This window comes from Juglans microcarpa x Juglans regia, chromosome 8D (assembly GCF_004785595.1).
Source record: "Juglans microcarpa x Juglans regia isolate MS1-56 chromosome 8D, Jm3101_v1.0, whole genome shotgun sequence".
Classification (NCBI taxonomy): domain Eukaryota; kingdom Viridiplantae; phylum Streptophyta; class Magnoliopsida; order Fagales; family Juglandaceae; genus Juglans; species Juglans microcarpa x Juglans regia.
Window position 1 is genome coordinate 12,108,765 of NC_054608.1, and position 16,147 is coordinate 12,124,911.

General features: G+C 40.8%; 1 protein-coding gene across 1 annotated transcript; it reads right to left on the reverse strand.

Annotated features, from left to right (window-relative positions):
* Positions 1-3,411: 3,411 nt before the first annotated feature.
* LOC121242824 (cytochrome P450 734A1-like) lies at positions 3,412-7,754 on the reverse strand. Its single transcript, XM_041140779.1, has 4 exons — positions 7,127-7,754; positions 6,348-6,592; positions 5,382-5,748; positions 3,412-3,960 (listed from the first exon to the last, which is right to left on the reverse strand). Exons 1-4 carry the CDS (start codon positions 7,736-7,738, stop codon positions 3,541-3,543), a joined length of 1,644 nt encoding a protein of 547 aa, XP_040996713.1. The 5' UTR covers positions 7,739-7,754; the 3' UTR covers positions 3,412-3,540.
* Positions 7,755-16,147: the final 8,393 nt, after the last annotated feature.

Genomic DNA, 16,147 nt, shown 5'->3' on the forward strand with positions numbered 1-16,147 from the left:
GAAATATGTATACACAAACATTTCCAAATTGAGTCATGCGGGCAAAGAGGCTACAACCTTTAGGCAATTATCCTCCAAAACGGGAGTTGTGCTACTCCAGGTTGAGGCTACAAGTTTTAGGCAATAATCCTCCTAAACAGGAGTTGTGCACCATATTGAGGTTGCAGGGTCATCAACATCATCAGTGCATGAACATAAGTTGGTGACATGGTAAAAGAATATTGTCGGACGATCATAGCAAGTGCCACCTTTGTCTCAACTAGGGCTAGATTCTGACTTGCACAAATTCTGGGTCCTAACCCAAATGGAAAATATGGGGCTGAATGCTATCGAGACTCTAAAAAATTCAATGGATTGAATTTATGTGCATCCTTTCCCTATATCTCAATATCATGATGGACAGTTGTCATGAGCAAACAGAGTTGTGTTCTTGTTGGAATGTCAAGTTTCCCTAGCTTAACTCGTTTGGTTGTTTGTCGGAACACGAATGAAGCCACAGGGTAGAGGTGAAGTGCTTCATTCAGTATCATACCCACTTGTTGGGAAAACAACAAGACATTCACACTATTTTATGGTTGAGCATAGTTTGCCGTTTGCAGTGAGCGACCGATGGGGGGCTCTGCTGTCGCAGTATCTCCTCCATGCAGGGTGGCCGCCCTCTAATCCTATTGTGCTATGGGGGTGGTCATTGCAGGACCTGGACTTACTTCATCCAGGTAGAAAACAAGGCAATTGTGCATTCATGGTGAGACCGTTGCTCTGTGAGCTATGGTGAGCGAGCAACGGAGCTTGCCTACCTTGTCCTCTTGGTGGCTAGCTTGTTGCCCTACACCACAAGTCCACCATGGGCAATGTTCGTGGCGGGACTTTTGCCCTCCACGGGGGTGTCAAGCTGCCGTGGGCAAGCCTACCTCTTGCCCACCATTTTCCACTTCTGTGCAACCCACTGGCGATAGAAATTGTCGTCGCTAGTTTCTTTCGCTTCTCATGGTGAGCCCATAGCTATCCTGTCCCCATACTGTCGCTTGTGAGCGTTTAATGTGTAGGAGATTTACCCGCTAGTTTTCAACACTCGTGGTGTGTCCGCCATAAAACGTAGATGCATGTCGAGCTTGTAGGCATTTCTAGCATGACAGCACAGATGGCAAGATAAATGGTTGATCGATAGGCTAGATGCCACCAACAGCTACTCTGTTTCACCACGAGCAAGCTAGGTTCCCGTGTCTCGCCGGGTTTGTCTGGATATTCGATTGCGGCAGTCAAACTTCGTCTATGTCGTGCAGAGGAGATGGCGGGCTCCCATGGGTGCTAACGAGACCCCTGGGTGCACAGAGTTGTACACCCTTCAAGCACATGGTGCATGGCAAGCACTCATGGGGCACTGCTCTTTTAATATATATATATATATATTTTTTTTTTTTTTTTTTTGACAAAGCTAGCCTCATAAGAATAGTAGACAAAAAGTGGAGGGACTTATCTGCTTATTCTTTGGAGACGATCTCGTGCATCGGGGAATCATCCTTCCTCCATTTTCTTTGTAAAGAAGTTGATCCCATAAAAGATGCCAATTGTTGATCCCTGTTTTTGTACAGATCGTAAAGGAAGGAGGAGCCATCCTCGGCCCATGATAATGGCTCGTGCATCGATATGGTGTGCTTGAATACATCCATGGAACTAAATAATAAATGAAATGTAAATAAGTGAGAGACACAAATCTACGTGGTTCGGTACAAAACTTACGTCCATTGATTGTTTGGAGGGCAAATCCACTATAACGGGTGATTACTGTCTCTCGTAGCTCATAGTATAATGGAGGTCAATGACCCTTGTGCCTAGAGAAGATAATGTCTCTAGAGTCTCTTGGGTGGAGGTAGAAGAAGCCTTCAAAGAAGACCATGAAAGGTCATCCTTAAGTCCCCTTGTCTTTGGTAGGAAAACCCATTTTATTAAGGCCTTTAGGGAGTAGTTGGTGAGATGTTAGCTCTATGTCCCTTCCACCTTTCCCCTTTACGTGCCTGGCTTTACTTTCCTTGCTACAGTCCTTGTCTTTTCTTGCCTTTCCCTTATCTTTCCTCTTCATCTTGATGATGGTCATCCAGTTGGTTGGGCCTAGCATGCACATTTTATCCCTAGCATTTACATTAGGAAGTTCTCATATTGCATACTTTTTTTATGTAAGATTTGTATGTAGACCTAATACTTTTCTTTTGAAGACCCAATCATATTTAGAACTTTAGAAGGACTTTCTTGATTTAGATTTGGGTCAAATATTGCCAAGCTCGGATTCGATCTGAACCAGTCTAGAAGCTCTTCCAGTTCAAAACCGACCACTTAAGTAAAAAGAAGCAACGCGGAGGAGAATGTTGTGGTTAATGGTGATGATTAGCTTTGATTGAACTTTGGCGTCGGTGCCGGATATTTGTTGAGTCAGCGATGATTAGACAATAGTCGGGGCCTCAAACTCCTTGCAAACTTCAAAAGGAAGACTAGGAAAATCACTAAAAGAGGGAGATGAAGATTCAGGCCGAACTCAGAGAGAGAGAGAGAGAGAGAGAGAGTAGGGATTAATTTCTGTAGAGGTATGTCAAGAAGGGAGGAGTTGCTTGGATGAGGGAGGTGAAAAATATATTGCAACCATGTATAATTTTGCTCATAAAAGCCAATGACATCATCTGCTTTGGTCTACATGATGGAACCAGTTAATCCTAGCATGATTCAGGACTCAGCAACACCATGAGGCTTGGTTTTAATGCATAGACGTTTCATTAAGTGAAATTTCAAAGAACTCAAATGAGTAGTGCAACACGTATGCATAATTTTACACATTATTATAGGTACAGAGTGGCATCTCCATTTTATCAGTATTTTCTTTTTTATTTTCAATTTCAAATTTAGAATTTTAAAATTCTTGTCATTTCCAATAACTAACTCATCAGCACGTAAGGTTATTATGTAAGTACAATTGTAAGTATAGATAGCATTTTCCAACTTAAATTCTATTAGGTTGTGAAAGTCTGCAAAGATTGTTTTTACTAGCTTTCTTAAAAATTTGTATTGACTCATGTTATTTTGCACAAAAATTATAACATAAAAAGTTTTATTGAAAGATGATCTACATCCATCACGGAGCCACCCCCATTGTTGGCAATAGGATCAAGGCCGCCTTGTGGTGGCCACAACCACATGGTGACTATTAAGTTATTTTTAATAAAAACATTTCATACACCCTCCATAAAATCTCATGATAAATTTTGCATAGTACTCTCAATAAGTCCCACCACTTTTATAAGATTTTTAAAAGTGCTATCTCCAAAAATTTTCACAACTGTTTCAATATATCCATTTATTTTCAACACATAACATCCAACCTCATAAAGCAACAAACGGTATTTGAGCAAATAAAAAACAAACACGTACACACAATCATTTCCAAATTGAGTCATGAACATACGTTGTAGCATGCGGTCAAGGAGGCTGCAACCTTTAGGCAATAATCCTCCAAAATGAGAGTTGTGCTACTCCATGTTGAGGCAGCAAGTTTCAGGCACTAATCCTCCTAAACAGGACTTGTGCACCATGTTGAGGTTGCAGGACCATCAACATCATCGGCGCATGAACATAGGTTGGTGACATGGTAAAAGAATATTGTCGGACAATCATAGCCAATGCCACCTTTGTCTCAACCAGGGCTAGATTCTGACCTGCACAGATTCTGGGTCCTAACCCAAATGGAAAATACGAGGCTAAATGCTTTCGACACTCTGAAAAATTCAATGGATTGAATTTATGTGCATCTTTTCCCCATATTTCAGTATCATGATGGACAGCTGTCACGTGCAAACAGAGTTGTGTTCGTGTTGGAATGTCGAGTTTCCCTAGCTTAACTTGTTTGGTTGTTTGCCGAAACAAGATTGCAGCCACAGGGTAGAGGCGAAGTGCTTCATTCAATATCATACTCACCTGTTGAGAAAACAACAAGATTCACACTATTTCATGGTTGAGCTTAGTTTGCCATCCATTTAATGCTAAATTATTTGAGTGATGAAAATATGCATAATCATGAAACAAGTAATAGTGTATAATGTCTAGCTTACAACTACTAGTTCTCGGTCCTTGTTTGCAGCAGCTTAGTCATATTTTGGTGCATGGGTGGTTAATGCATAATCATGAATAAATAAGGATCTAGGAAAATTGTTGTGTACTAAGCTGCTTTGTAATTATCCGTTCAAATATTTTCTTTGGTTTACATAGAAATCAACACAGTATGTGAATCCCAATATATATATATAGTTAATGTTGTAGTGCGGTATCTAGAACTCCGTATAATTAAATAGTACTATATGGTTGACACATTGTGTCATTCTATATTCTAATTGTAGAAAATCTTTTAGACGAATTTATTGTGTCCCATGATCGAATTACAATGTCTCTGCTTGCATGTAATTGGTAGTAAGCAAAAACTAAGTTCTATCCAATGCAAGAGCTAGAAATAATTTATCTGCAGGCAGCTGAAGTTAAATTAGATAATAGTTTATATACATACATATATATATATATAAACTTGTAAGGAAATTTCCCTACGTCACAAGTCCCCTGGCCTCATGGTCCAAGCTCACCCATGAAGCAAGGCGCCTAGAAGTAAAAGTAAACAGGTGGCTGATGGGACGGATGAGCGTGACATATCCCAGCCATACTCCGATCATGGGGACTTATACAGGGAAGAACGGGCAAGATGGGAAACCCTTGATCCTCTAACATGGGAACATCAACGATCCCCTAAAAACTTGACAAATCAGGGAACAACGCCGCATTAATGACCCTACTACCCGAGCTACACCCCTCATTAATGATGCTGTTGCAGAGCCATACTGCATTAAAGGACTCTGACAAAAGGAATAGTACGATGAACACGAACTCCATAGGGGCAGACACGATTTGTCCCCATCCTAGACTCCAGGTATAAATAACAACTCACAGGTATGAGAGACTCTCTGATCCCTAGACTCTCTTACTTATTTACAAACTTTCAAGAGATTTTACTGATTTTGGCATCGGAGACTCCTCGGTTTCAAGGCCACCCTTTTTTAGTTGCATTCTTCTCTACTTTTACAAAATCAGTTCTGAAGACCTGGGTTGCTGGAACTTGACCCGAAGGCGTACGAAATACGACGCTAACAAAACTATTATCTAATTTATATATATAAATTATATATATATATATATCCTTTATGCATAATAATGTAAAATGAATAAATTCTAATTGAAGATGCAAAATAGTGTTATCGATATGTTCATCAACTTTAAAATGCTTAATAATGAAATGAAAGCTTGTCGATGCTACAACAATGGGCAGGAAATTAAGTGAGGAATATTTAACTCACTATCTTAAGGTCGTTTAAATTCTCAGTTGTGGGATGTAGATTATCTCCAAAAACCTTGAAGACTTCTTCCCGTGCGTTACTTTGCCATTCTTGATGTGATGCTAGAAGGACGATTGCCCAAGTCAAAAGATTAGCACTTGTTTCCTTTCCTGCAAAGTAGAAATTCTTACATTCATCTATGATTTCTGTCGCCTCTAATTTCTCTTCTGTACCATCGTGATTCTTGTGAGAAGATAGCAAGAGACCAAGTAAATTTTCTGAACTTTCTCCCCCTTTTCTTTTATTGTTCTCTATTAGCGTCTGAATGGATTCTCGTGATTCCTTCTCAAGCCTCCACCCCTCTCTATTATTCTTAGTGGGCAAAAACCTACAAATGTACGTATATCATTCATTCACAAGTATTGATGTTTTTCATCATGACTTTCATCATCCTTACAAGTCCTACAGTCAACTCATATATTAGATTTTAAGTAGTTTTATACTTAAATTGTAAACTTCTTAGGCCACTTAAAATATGTCGTATCAATTCGTGTGATCGGAAATAACAAGATTCAGGATAAAGAACCTTATTGTTCTTTGTTCATTGAAGGCAAATAGTCCATATAATATAGAACACAACTCATTTGTCAAAATTACTGGACTTTCATAAAAGTATAGTCCTCCGGAAGTACATGGTGTTGATGAATAATCTCATATTACTTGTAGATAAAGTTTTGGACATATTTATAAGGAATAAACAATACTCTCTTGAATAATCGGTTTCATGAGATGAGTTAGCCTCATGAATTTTTTCACATTAAGAGACCACCATTCTCATTGAATAGGGAATAATAGCAAGGCAAATAAAAGCTAGAGGACTTGGGTACAAGTAGTCCGGTTCTAATTATGTCTTGTGCCGACTTTTTTGGAAAGCTCAGAATAGTGAGGTAAGCCCATGATGAGAATAATAAATATATACTTAATCACCTGAAACCAGGAAGGTAGACAGTTCTGAAAGCTGGGGAGACAATACGTAGTTGCTTCTCTTGTAACATGAAGATCCTCTTCCCCTCCTCAAAGCTACTTCCAAATGCAGTTCTAGATATTATGTCCGCTGAAAGGTTATGAAATTCTTTATGCACTTCCATCTCGAATTCGTCTCTTCCTCCTCTCTCCTCTTCCCACTTTTGGAGCATCTGTCTAGTACTAGCCACAATCTCTGGCACCCAAGCCTGCAATATTACCATTGTGGCATCATTGCGTACAAAATTAAACTAACAAAATTTGAGTTGTACTTAGAAAACTACTTTTATGATAAAGTATATATGATGCAATGAAATTACGCAATTTATGGATTAACTCTTATAGAATCTATTTGTAGCTGCATATCTTCTTTCTTGTTATAACTAGGATTAGATTGAATGACGGCTCGTTTGGATAGTAAAATGAGATAGTTTTAGATGAGTTGAATAAAATATTATTAGAATATTATTTTTTAAAATTATTATTGTTTTGAGATTTGAAATAGTTAAATTGTTTATTATATTTTGTATGAGAATTTAAAAAAATTATAATGATGAGATGAGATAAAATGAGATGATGTGAGATAACTTTTGTAACCAAATGCTTCTACAGTTTTTGTTGGAACTCTAACATTAAATGAATCTACAAAGCATAAATTACCTTAACTTTCTACGGTTTCAGTTGAAAAAAAAAAGATGAAATGAAAACAAATACGAAGAGTAGTATTGGTATTGAAAAATTACCTTAACTTTCTCCATCTTAAAAGCTTGGTTTGCGATTCTTCTGTGAAGGCTCCATCTCTCACCCTTCAATAAAAGTATTCCTTGTCCAAAGAACATCTTAATCCGAGGGGCAAAATCAATCTTCTCAAAGGATCCACTGGTGTTCATGAGGACCTCCTTTATCATGTCAGGATCGGTGATAGCCAGCCTGGGCTTAGACCCGAACCAATACAGAAACGTCCTCCCATACACAGCCGACCACTCGGAATGGTATGGAGTTAGCCGGTGAAGGATGTCGTGGTCGTCCCAAGACATGGCCTTCAACTGAGCTTCGGCATACATCCGCCGAATCTCCAGTGTGTTTCCAACAACAGGACGGTAAGGAGGACCTCGTATGCCTTGCCTGCGGAAATGGTCTTGGATTCTCCACGGCAACCATAAAACTGAGTGCAGGAGTTTCAAGAGGAGGAAGAAGATCGTCATCACGATCAGGAGCAGAAGCAGGTTCATTCTTTTGGGAGCTTGATTAGAGAGAGAGAGAGAGAGAGACGAGTGTTTTTCTTGATCAAGAATGGTAGTGCTGAAACAGATCGGTGATGATAAAGGCTGCATCACCATCCAACAAAAAAACATCCAATAATGGACAATTACCGTGTTTTTTTATGCATTAGGTATTGGATATAAAATGAACTACGAAGGCAAAAAGACAAGAAAGATAAAGTAAAAAGAGATTGACTGATATAAAAAAGGTGAAAGCAGGTAAGACTCAATGTAATACCCATACCAACAGAGGTGCCAAACCGCGTCGTTTAGGTACGTAAGTTCTTCTTACTTTCAGTTTTCGGCTCCTTTCCGTTATTTTCCCCACTCCCACGTCTAGATCTCTCTTCCCCATCATCTCCCCATTTTTTCTCTCACTGATACTATAACTTCCAAAACGTCAACCTCGAAAACGCTAGTCTGCTCACGCATATGTATGGAGATGATCCCTCCGTTACACGCTTGCCGACTTCCATTCTCCCTGTCCAGCAACCAACCGCATGCTCCTCCCTCATTCGCCAACCCAACGACAAAGCCACTGCATCACCGAATCACAGTGCTCTCTCTCTTTCTTTCGCTCGTCTCCTTCTCTCTAGGCGCAGCAGTTCACCCACGCTCAATACACTTCACCGTGTGATAGTCACTGCCAGCCGCTGCTCACCCAGCTGCCGCACCAACCTCCACCAAACGCCACCACCCCGAAGCCAAGCCAGCCATCGTCGCTGCTCCTACCACAGACGACCATCGAAAGCCACTGCCCAGCCTAAGCGTCGGCAGCACCACCACCTCTGTTTTTCTTACTCAAAACAGAGATTTTTACCACCGAACCACCGCACATCGCCAGCCGCTCCAAGCTGTCGCCACCTGCATGGAAAGGGTGCCGCCGAACGCCCCCAAGCCACCCCAGCCCGTAGCTACCCCTCACGGTGAGTCCCTCTCTCGACTTACTCTCTTCTCCTCTCCACCCTCTCTCTCGCTCATCTCTCTCTCTCTTTCTCTCTCGTACTCAATCGCTCAGCGTCGGCAGCTTCGCCGCACCGCCCTCAGCCAACTGCAGCCACGCCACCACGGTTGTTCCAGCTCAGCCCAGTCGCGCCGTGCCTCGGTTTCTTCTCGGTAGCCTCTGCCGCCGCTCCTCATTTCATCAGTTTTCATGTGTTTGCCTTAATACAACTGTTTACAAGCATATGTTAACGGTTAACCTAGTAGAAGATATTATTACCATTATGCCCTTTGATCATATTTTCAAGTGATAAAAGTATTACCGAAGCTATTGAATAGTTGGTTTACTAAATGAATAAAATTACATTATTACTTTGAGCTACAAGTTATATTATTGTTTTTTAAACTTTTAATATGTGTTGGTAAATCTAAGTTACTTATATTTACAGAAATTATTTTGATAAGTTAAATTGATTTTAAGTAAGGTTTTCTTTCATAAGTAAGCAATCATATTGTAATTTTATTATGATCTAGTTTATTAAATAATTATTATTGTATAACTTAAAAATGAATTTTGGTATAATTATGTTATTTAGTATTAAATTTGATAGTTTGATTTTTCAATAGTAAATTGTTAGAATTTAATACTTTAGCCAGAGATTACATTTATGATATTTTAGGGTTTTGCGGAATTTAGATTTTTAGAAAAATAGATTACTTAGCGTTTTAGTTGTAAGTATTGAAAAATTATGTTAATTTTGGATATTTATAGGTGTACGTGACTATTTTATAGGTGACGATTGATTTTCGTTTAGTACTGCAGTAGAAAAATTCTAAAAAGTTAAGAAGTTCAGATAAGTAGAGTTCTTATGCTAGACTTTACACGAATTGTTTAGATTGAGATTGAGTTTCTGAAAACATTGCATGTTTTGTGACGAAATGAAAACTTAGGAAAAACCAACATCGGTCGCTTATTTGCATTTGAAATTTGTATGAAAAGGAGAAAATGTTTCTGGTATGCATTGTGTAGATATGAGCTATATTTTGTCTTGTTGTATCTGAAATCTGAAAAATAGTGATATTGAAAATCTGAAAGATTGTGCATTGATTTAGAAAGCTGCTCCGACTTTTGTTTTCAGTTTGTGAGAATGATCTGAATATGTTTTCGTACTCTGTTTTGTTTTGATATGGCATCTGAAAACCTTTGGCATAGTATACTGATTTTGTATCTGACTCTGTCCCTGCTCTGCTTTGTTATGCTCTACTCTACTTTATTTGGGTTGGTATCAACTTCTCTGTCTCTGAATACACTGACTTTAGAAACAAAGTGGTTTTATTATGGTCTTTCCTGTGTGCACACTCGGGGCTCCGACAATAATAAGGGAAATATTTCACCTCTGTCTCTGCCCGATTCGGCCACCGGGGATAGCACAATCTTACCACGGGGGTGAAACATGGTCTCTGCTCTGTGAGGTGCTCTGTTTTGATATGATGATGATCCTCAGGTTATGTTATGCCAAAGTGCTTTGGATTTTATATGTCTTAAAACCATTACTTTGTTACGTTTGAAAACATGTTTTGTTCTGCATGATAACTTTGAAAAGTATTTTGTTCTGCATATTGTACTCTGTCAATGCTTTGTAAATGCTCATGTTTGCATGCTAGTATATGTCCTCTTACTTAGATGTTGATATCTCATCCCTTATCTCCACAACATTTTTCAGATATTTTGGATACTTCCACGGAAGGTTCAAGAATAGGAAGCATGAATAAGACTTTGTGAGCATAGTCTATTAAATACAAAAAGAGTACATGTTATTGGAGAATTTTTATTGAATAGTTTCATTTTGCTCTGTTGACTTAGTACTTTGGGAAGTTGGCATTTATTTTTGAGACTTCATCGTATTCTTAGTTATTTATTGGAGTAGATAGTTTAAAGAAATGAGGTCTATGAGTAATTGAGGAATTTGAGTTTATATCTGTACAGTGAGATATGATTTTAAGTATTGAGGGGTAACTCCCCGACCCATCCAGGACCGGGGCGTTACACTCAACTACTCCAAAAAATTAAAGAGACTTCTACATATGAAAATTGCTATGAATCTCCAAATTTCTCTACATAAAAAAAAAAAAAAAAAAAAAAAAAAAAAAAAAACATAATGATTCATTCTCCTCAATTTCACCCTCTCTATATCTCGACAAGGACAACATTTTCTTCAACCTTTCCTCAACCATATTTTCTGTAACACCCGCACCCAACCAAGCCCGATTTCTAAATATTTTTGGACTTGTGTATTGTTGATGTAAAAGTTTGTTGGCTAGGATTAAATTACGAGGACCTATTTGAATTATTAGATGAATGTAATTTGTCTTTATATTTATCTATGAATATTTAAATTCAAAGATAAATAGATAAATAGATAAAGTTTGTCTTTATCTTTATTTATGAATATTTAAATTCTAAGATAAGTGGTTAAATAGATAAAAGTTCAAAAGACTTTTGATCAAGATTGAATGTTCGAAAAGATAGGAGATATCAAGTGATCTGGATAGAAGATTCAAAAAGAAGATATCAAGTAGAAAAAATTCAAACTATCAAGAAGTTAACTAGAATAGAACCTGAACATAAATTAGTTATTGCAGAGAAGAGTTATCGCGACATGTCAGCAATCCGTCAAGAGACGTCTTCGCGACAGATTCTATCCGCCAGCAGAATTGTAACCCCCGCTCCTTTCTTCTTACGTAGCTTCTCTCTTTCTTACGTAAGGTTCCTCCTTTTTTACGTAAGCAAATTCCGATGACGGAATTATGCAACAGCCTGCCATTCTTTCTGGCGACTGCGAGCATCGTCATGTGTGCCGAACCATGACGACGTGTCTCTCGAGATATTAGGTGACTTCTAAAGTACGTCCAGTGTTTAAAATGTATTGAAAATATTTATATGAGGTATTTCCAGTATCGTTAAGTTAAACTTGTTTTTAAATGAAATAATTATAATATTTTGAAGAGCTCCAAAATATTATAATTGTCTGAGATCATTTTAATATTAATTATTAAAATGATTCCTGTTATTTGAAATATTAAGGGATTTAAATTATGTTGAAAGCTTTAATTAATTAAATGGTTCATCCTTTTAAATATATTAAATAAGACTTCATCATTTTATTAATGATGAAGAAATATTATTTTATAAACTAAAGTTAGTTTAAAATAATATTTACCTTAATTCCTCTAAGTGCTTTTAATTAAGTTAACGTTTACGCATTTTCAAATCAGTGTTTTAATATCTCAACGTTAGATCGTTTTGAGGACCCCCAAGACGAAGGGATTGGATTAAATACTCAGACCCATCTCTCTTTACCTCACTTTTCCCCAGCTCTCTCTCTCTCCTCCCTCGCCCCTCAAGCGTACGCTGTACACAGTCCATCTCCACGCCGTAGCTTCCATCGCACAGCCCGACGCTGCCGTGTGCCACCAGCTCTCACCACCGGCACCGTCGCACTCCTCTCCCTCCGGTGAGCCTCCCCGTGGCAACCTCTCTCCCTCACGCTCTCCCTTTCTCCCTTTCAGAAGTGTAATGCCCGAATGGGCATGATGCCCATTCCACCGCCGTGCGCCACCTACCGGTGCCACCACCGCCACCAACAGGCTCCATCTCACCGGTGAACCCCTCCCATGGAACCCAAGCCTTGGGAAGCCCCCCTTCCCCCATCGTCGCACGCACGCACGAAACCCATTTATGTGTTTCGCACGGCTTCAAGCTATCGACGCCGTGCGCGACTCCCACGGCCATCAGGCACCACCGTGAGCCACCCCTTACCTCCCCCTTCCTCTTTCCTTGGACCCGAGGCCCATAGCCTCTCCTCCATGCACGGACACTCCTCCTCACTCACGCACGGCTTTGCACTCCTCCACCGCCATGCACCGCCACCCACGGTGGGTAACCACCGTCATCAGCCTCCTTAGGCCAACACCAAGTCAACCCAACCACCCAAGGCCCAGATCTGTCACCCATGCACGCACACTCTCTCTCACTCTCCCACAGCTTCTCTTCCATTGTGCGGTCAGATCCGCCGCCGTGAGCCACCGTGGTGCCACCTCGATGCCACCACGAGATCCACCGCATTTCCTTTAGCCAAGCTCTAGGTCCAAACCACCACATTACGTGGTGGGTAATCACTGCACGTGATGGACAGTCACTGCATTTGACTGACTGCCGCTGTACACGGTTAGGTACGTTGTGTACCGCCCTTCATAGCCACCAACACAGGGCCTTCACGAGCCCTTCCAAGACCACACTTAGCTATCCAAACGCCCAAACAGTCAACGTACGTGGGTTAGCCGCCCCGTATGTCCTTTCCGACGTCATCGACTGTGACAGTCAACGGGCAACGCACAGGTTATCCCGTCAATGGTATAACTCTCTATCCCTTTTAATTATGTTAGATATTGATTAGTGGACTAGGTTGTGGACTGTGCTGTTAGTATTAGGGGAATGACGGTGTAGTATGGAGATATGTTGTGTAGTGCGCTGTGAAGTGTTGGGCATATTTGTGTAGTGTGGTGATGTGATGTGCCGTGTATGTGAAGTTTTGGGCATCTTGTGTAGTGCGCTGTGAAGTGTTGGGCGTATTTGTGAAGTGTTGTGGACTGTGCTGTGTAATGCGGTTGAGGAGTTTGTGTCGTAATTAGGGCGGGTTGTGCTGTGTAGTGTAGTTGTGGGGCATGTGCTGTATGGATGACGTGGCAGGTGGAATGGGAAGAGTACACACTGAGTGTACTCTGTGTGTGGCATAAAGTGAGATAAGGAGAGTATGTGAAATATACTCTCCTGGCTTATTGTGGATTGGGAAGAGTACACGTAAAGTGTACTCTGTATGGCGTGGTGTATGAATGGAGTACACATGAAGTGTACTCCATGTGGTGGAGTGACGCACCATGTGGCGGGTATGCCATCATGGTGATGTGACATAACGAGTGTACTCTGTGTGGCGTGTTATGTATGAAGAGAGTACACGTGGAGTGTACTCTATGTGGTGGAAAGATGCACCATATGGCAAGTATGCCATAACGGTGATGGGTCGTAGCGTGTATGAATGGAGTACACGAGGAGTGTACTCCATGTGGTGGAATGATGCATCGTATGGCAGTTATGCCATATTGATGTTAGGTTGTAGCGTGTGGAAATGGAGTATACGTAGAGTATACTCCAAGAGGTAGTGACACTCCGTGTGACGTGTTGCAGAGATAAGGATAATTGTGCAGTTGATGGACGTAGAACGTGGTGAATAGTGTCGGGAATTGTGAAACAATGTCCCGAAGTAGTTATGGTGCAGTCTGTAGTCTGAGGTGACAAGTGTCACCGTGATGGACTTATGGCTAGAAGTATGGGTGTAGTAGCAGAATAAGTGTAAGAGTGCGCAGCGAAAACATGATTAGGCAACGTCACGGAATGACATGGTTACTTACAGTTGTGCTTATGATGGGTGAAGAGTTATTGTAGAAATGGCGTAGCAGGAACGTGACGAGATGTCACAATGTGACAGGAGTACGTGAGGAACCGTACTCGTGATGAGTTAGAAGTTGACGTAGAAGTGACGTAACAGGATGTCAGGTGACGTGATGCAAGGCGTAGTTGTGAATGGAGCCTTGTCGCACTAAGTGTTGGGATGAACTGTAAGAAAGGACGGCTGGCATGAAGAGTCATGCTGGCTGGGTTAAGAGAATGTTGGTATCAGAATATGGCCCTCATCCCTACGAGCAGGTGATCAACATGTTATATGTTGATCTTAGGTGATACAGGGGTAAGGTACATGTGTAGTCTGGCGAGACACGTGTACCAGACGGATTCACCATATGTAATGGGTAATCTGTCCACAGTATAGTTACACGGTGCTTAAGCCTCAGAGTTGGCGTAGAACCGTGTGTCTTGTATGGATGGGAATGAGGATTAGTATGGGCTAAGATGCATGAAGATAGTGATGAGTGTACTGTCTAAGGAAGGGATGCGTGACTTAGTTGGTCTGAGTCATGCGTCAGAACGTGGCTAACGAGAAGAGTAAGACGAATGTCTTAATGTCTTAATCCTAAGGTGAATCATGGGTTCACTTTAGTGAATGAGCACTCGAGGCAAGACGTTGAGTTGGAAGATGTGGTGATCATAAGTAGATCCCGAAGGATTTAGTATAGTAAAGAGCACATAAATGCACGGGATAGAAGGAGAGTGTTCTAAGTAATGTATAGTTCTGTTTCTAGTTTAAGTTACTTATACATTAGATAGAGAATGATGCTAAGGTATGTGTATGCATGTAGGTTGCCATTTGACAAGCACATGAATGGACTGCATGATATGCAAAAAGAATGGAGTCCAGGTAAGTATTACGTTCATGCCCTTCTGGAGTTTTCTAGAAATTACGAAACGAAAATGAAAAGCTCTTCTCTTTAAGAAAATGCTTACGAAAGAAGATGCCATGCTTTCAAACATATATGTACGTACGGCCCCTCCATGAAAGCCCCTTTTTACGCACCCAAAGTTATTAATTATACGCATGCGCATAGATGACTATAAGATGTATCTATGGTATGTATTTTCAGAGAAACGAACTGATGAAAATGCACGAAAGACGAGCTTGAGCCGACGCCTTCACGGATCCTACTGACCGACGTTGTTGCGAGCGCCGCGAGGTAATGCTCGTGGACGCCGCGAAGGCCGATGTTCAAGGTGATGCTTACGGATGCCGCGAAAGGCGAAGTTTGAGCCCGTGCTTTATGTTTTATGGACGGTGCGAACTGACACTTTTGTGAAGGCCGCAAGGTGATGCTCGTAGACGTCATGAAAGAGGACGTTCAAACCCATGCTCACGAAATGACGTTTTCTCATGAAAAGAAATGTTTTCTCATGTTAAATGAAAGAAAGAACTGAATGAAAGCTCCAGCTCTTTAGAGCTGGCATGAATGAATGAATGAAAGAATGAAATGAAAACATGAAATGTATGAAGATACGTAACGGCCACATGAATGAATGAAAGGGTACCAATGAATGAATGAAAGGGTACCAATGAATGGGCAGATTGCAATGCCTGGCAGTAGTACTGGTAGTGCACCCAGTGCTGCACTCTAACGGAATGGGATTCCAACCTGTGGCCACGGGCGAATCCATTGGCCATAGGGCCGCTAACCCTAACACACGGGGCGTAACAGTGTGTACTAGCCTATGAAAGTGAAAAGAAAGAATGTATGTATGTATGTATGTACGCATGAATGCACGAATGCACTTTAAGAAATGAAGGCACTGACGGGTGACACGCTTTACGAAAAGAAAGGAAAACCCCGTCCAGTGACGTTTTCAACTGAACGCACGTATGCACGCATGCATGTAAGTATAGTATGTACGAATGATGAATGCATGAATGAAAACCTACGTTATTATATTTTAACTGCATGAAGTAATGCTTACGAGTCTTCGACTCATTTTAGTTTTTATGCATATCCCTCCCCCCCACAGGGAAGGAAATGAAGCACGCGTCGGGACGGACACGGCCCATGGGGAAGAGCACAGAA

Bases quoted from the DNA above. Each gene is read 5' to 3' on its own strand.
- LOC121242824 (XM_041140779.1), bottom strand. From the start codon at position 7,738: ATGTTTTTTTGTTGGATGGTGATGCAGCCTTTATCATCACCGATCTGT. The intron at 6,593-7,126 runs GTAATTTTTCAA...GTAATATTGCAG, and splicing joins TTAAGATGGAGAAAGTTAAG to GCTTGGGTGCCAGAGATTGT. The intron at 3,961-5,381 runs GTGAGTTAAATA...TTTTCTCAACAG, and splicing joins ATTTAAACGACCTTAAGATA to GTGAGTATGATATTGAATGA.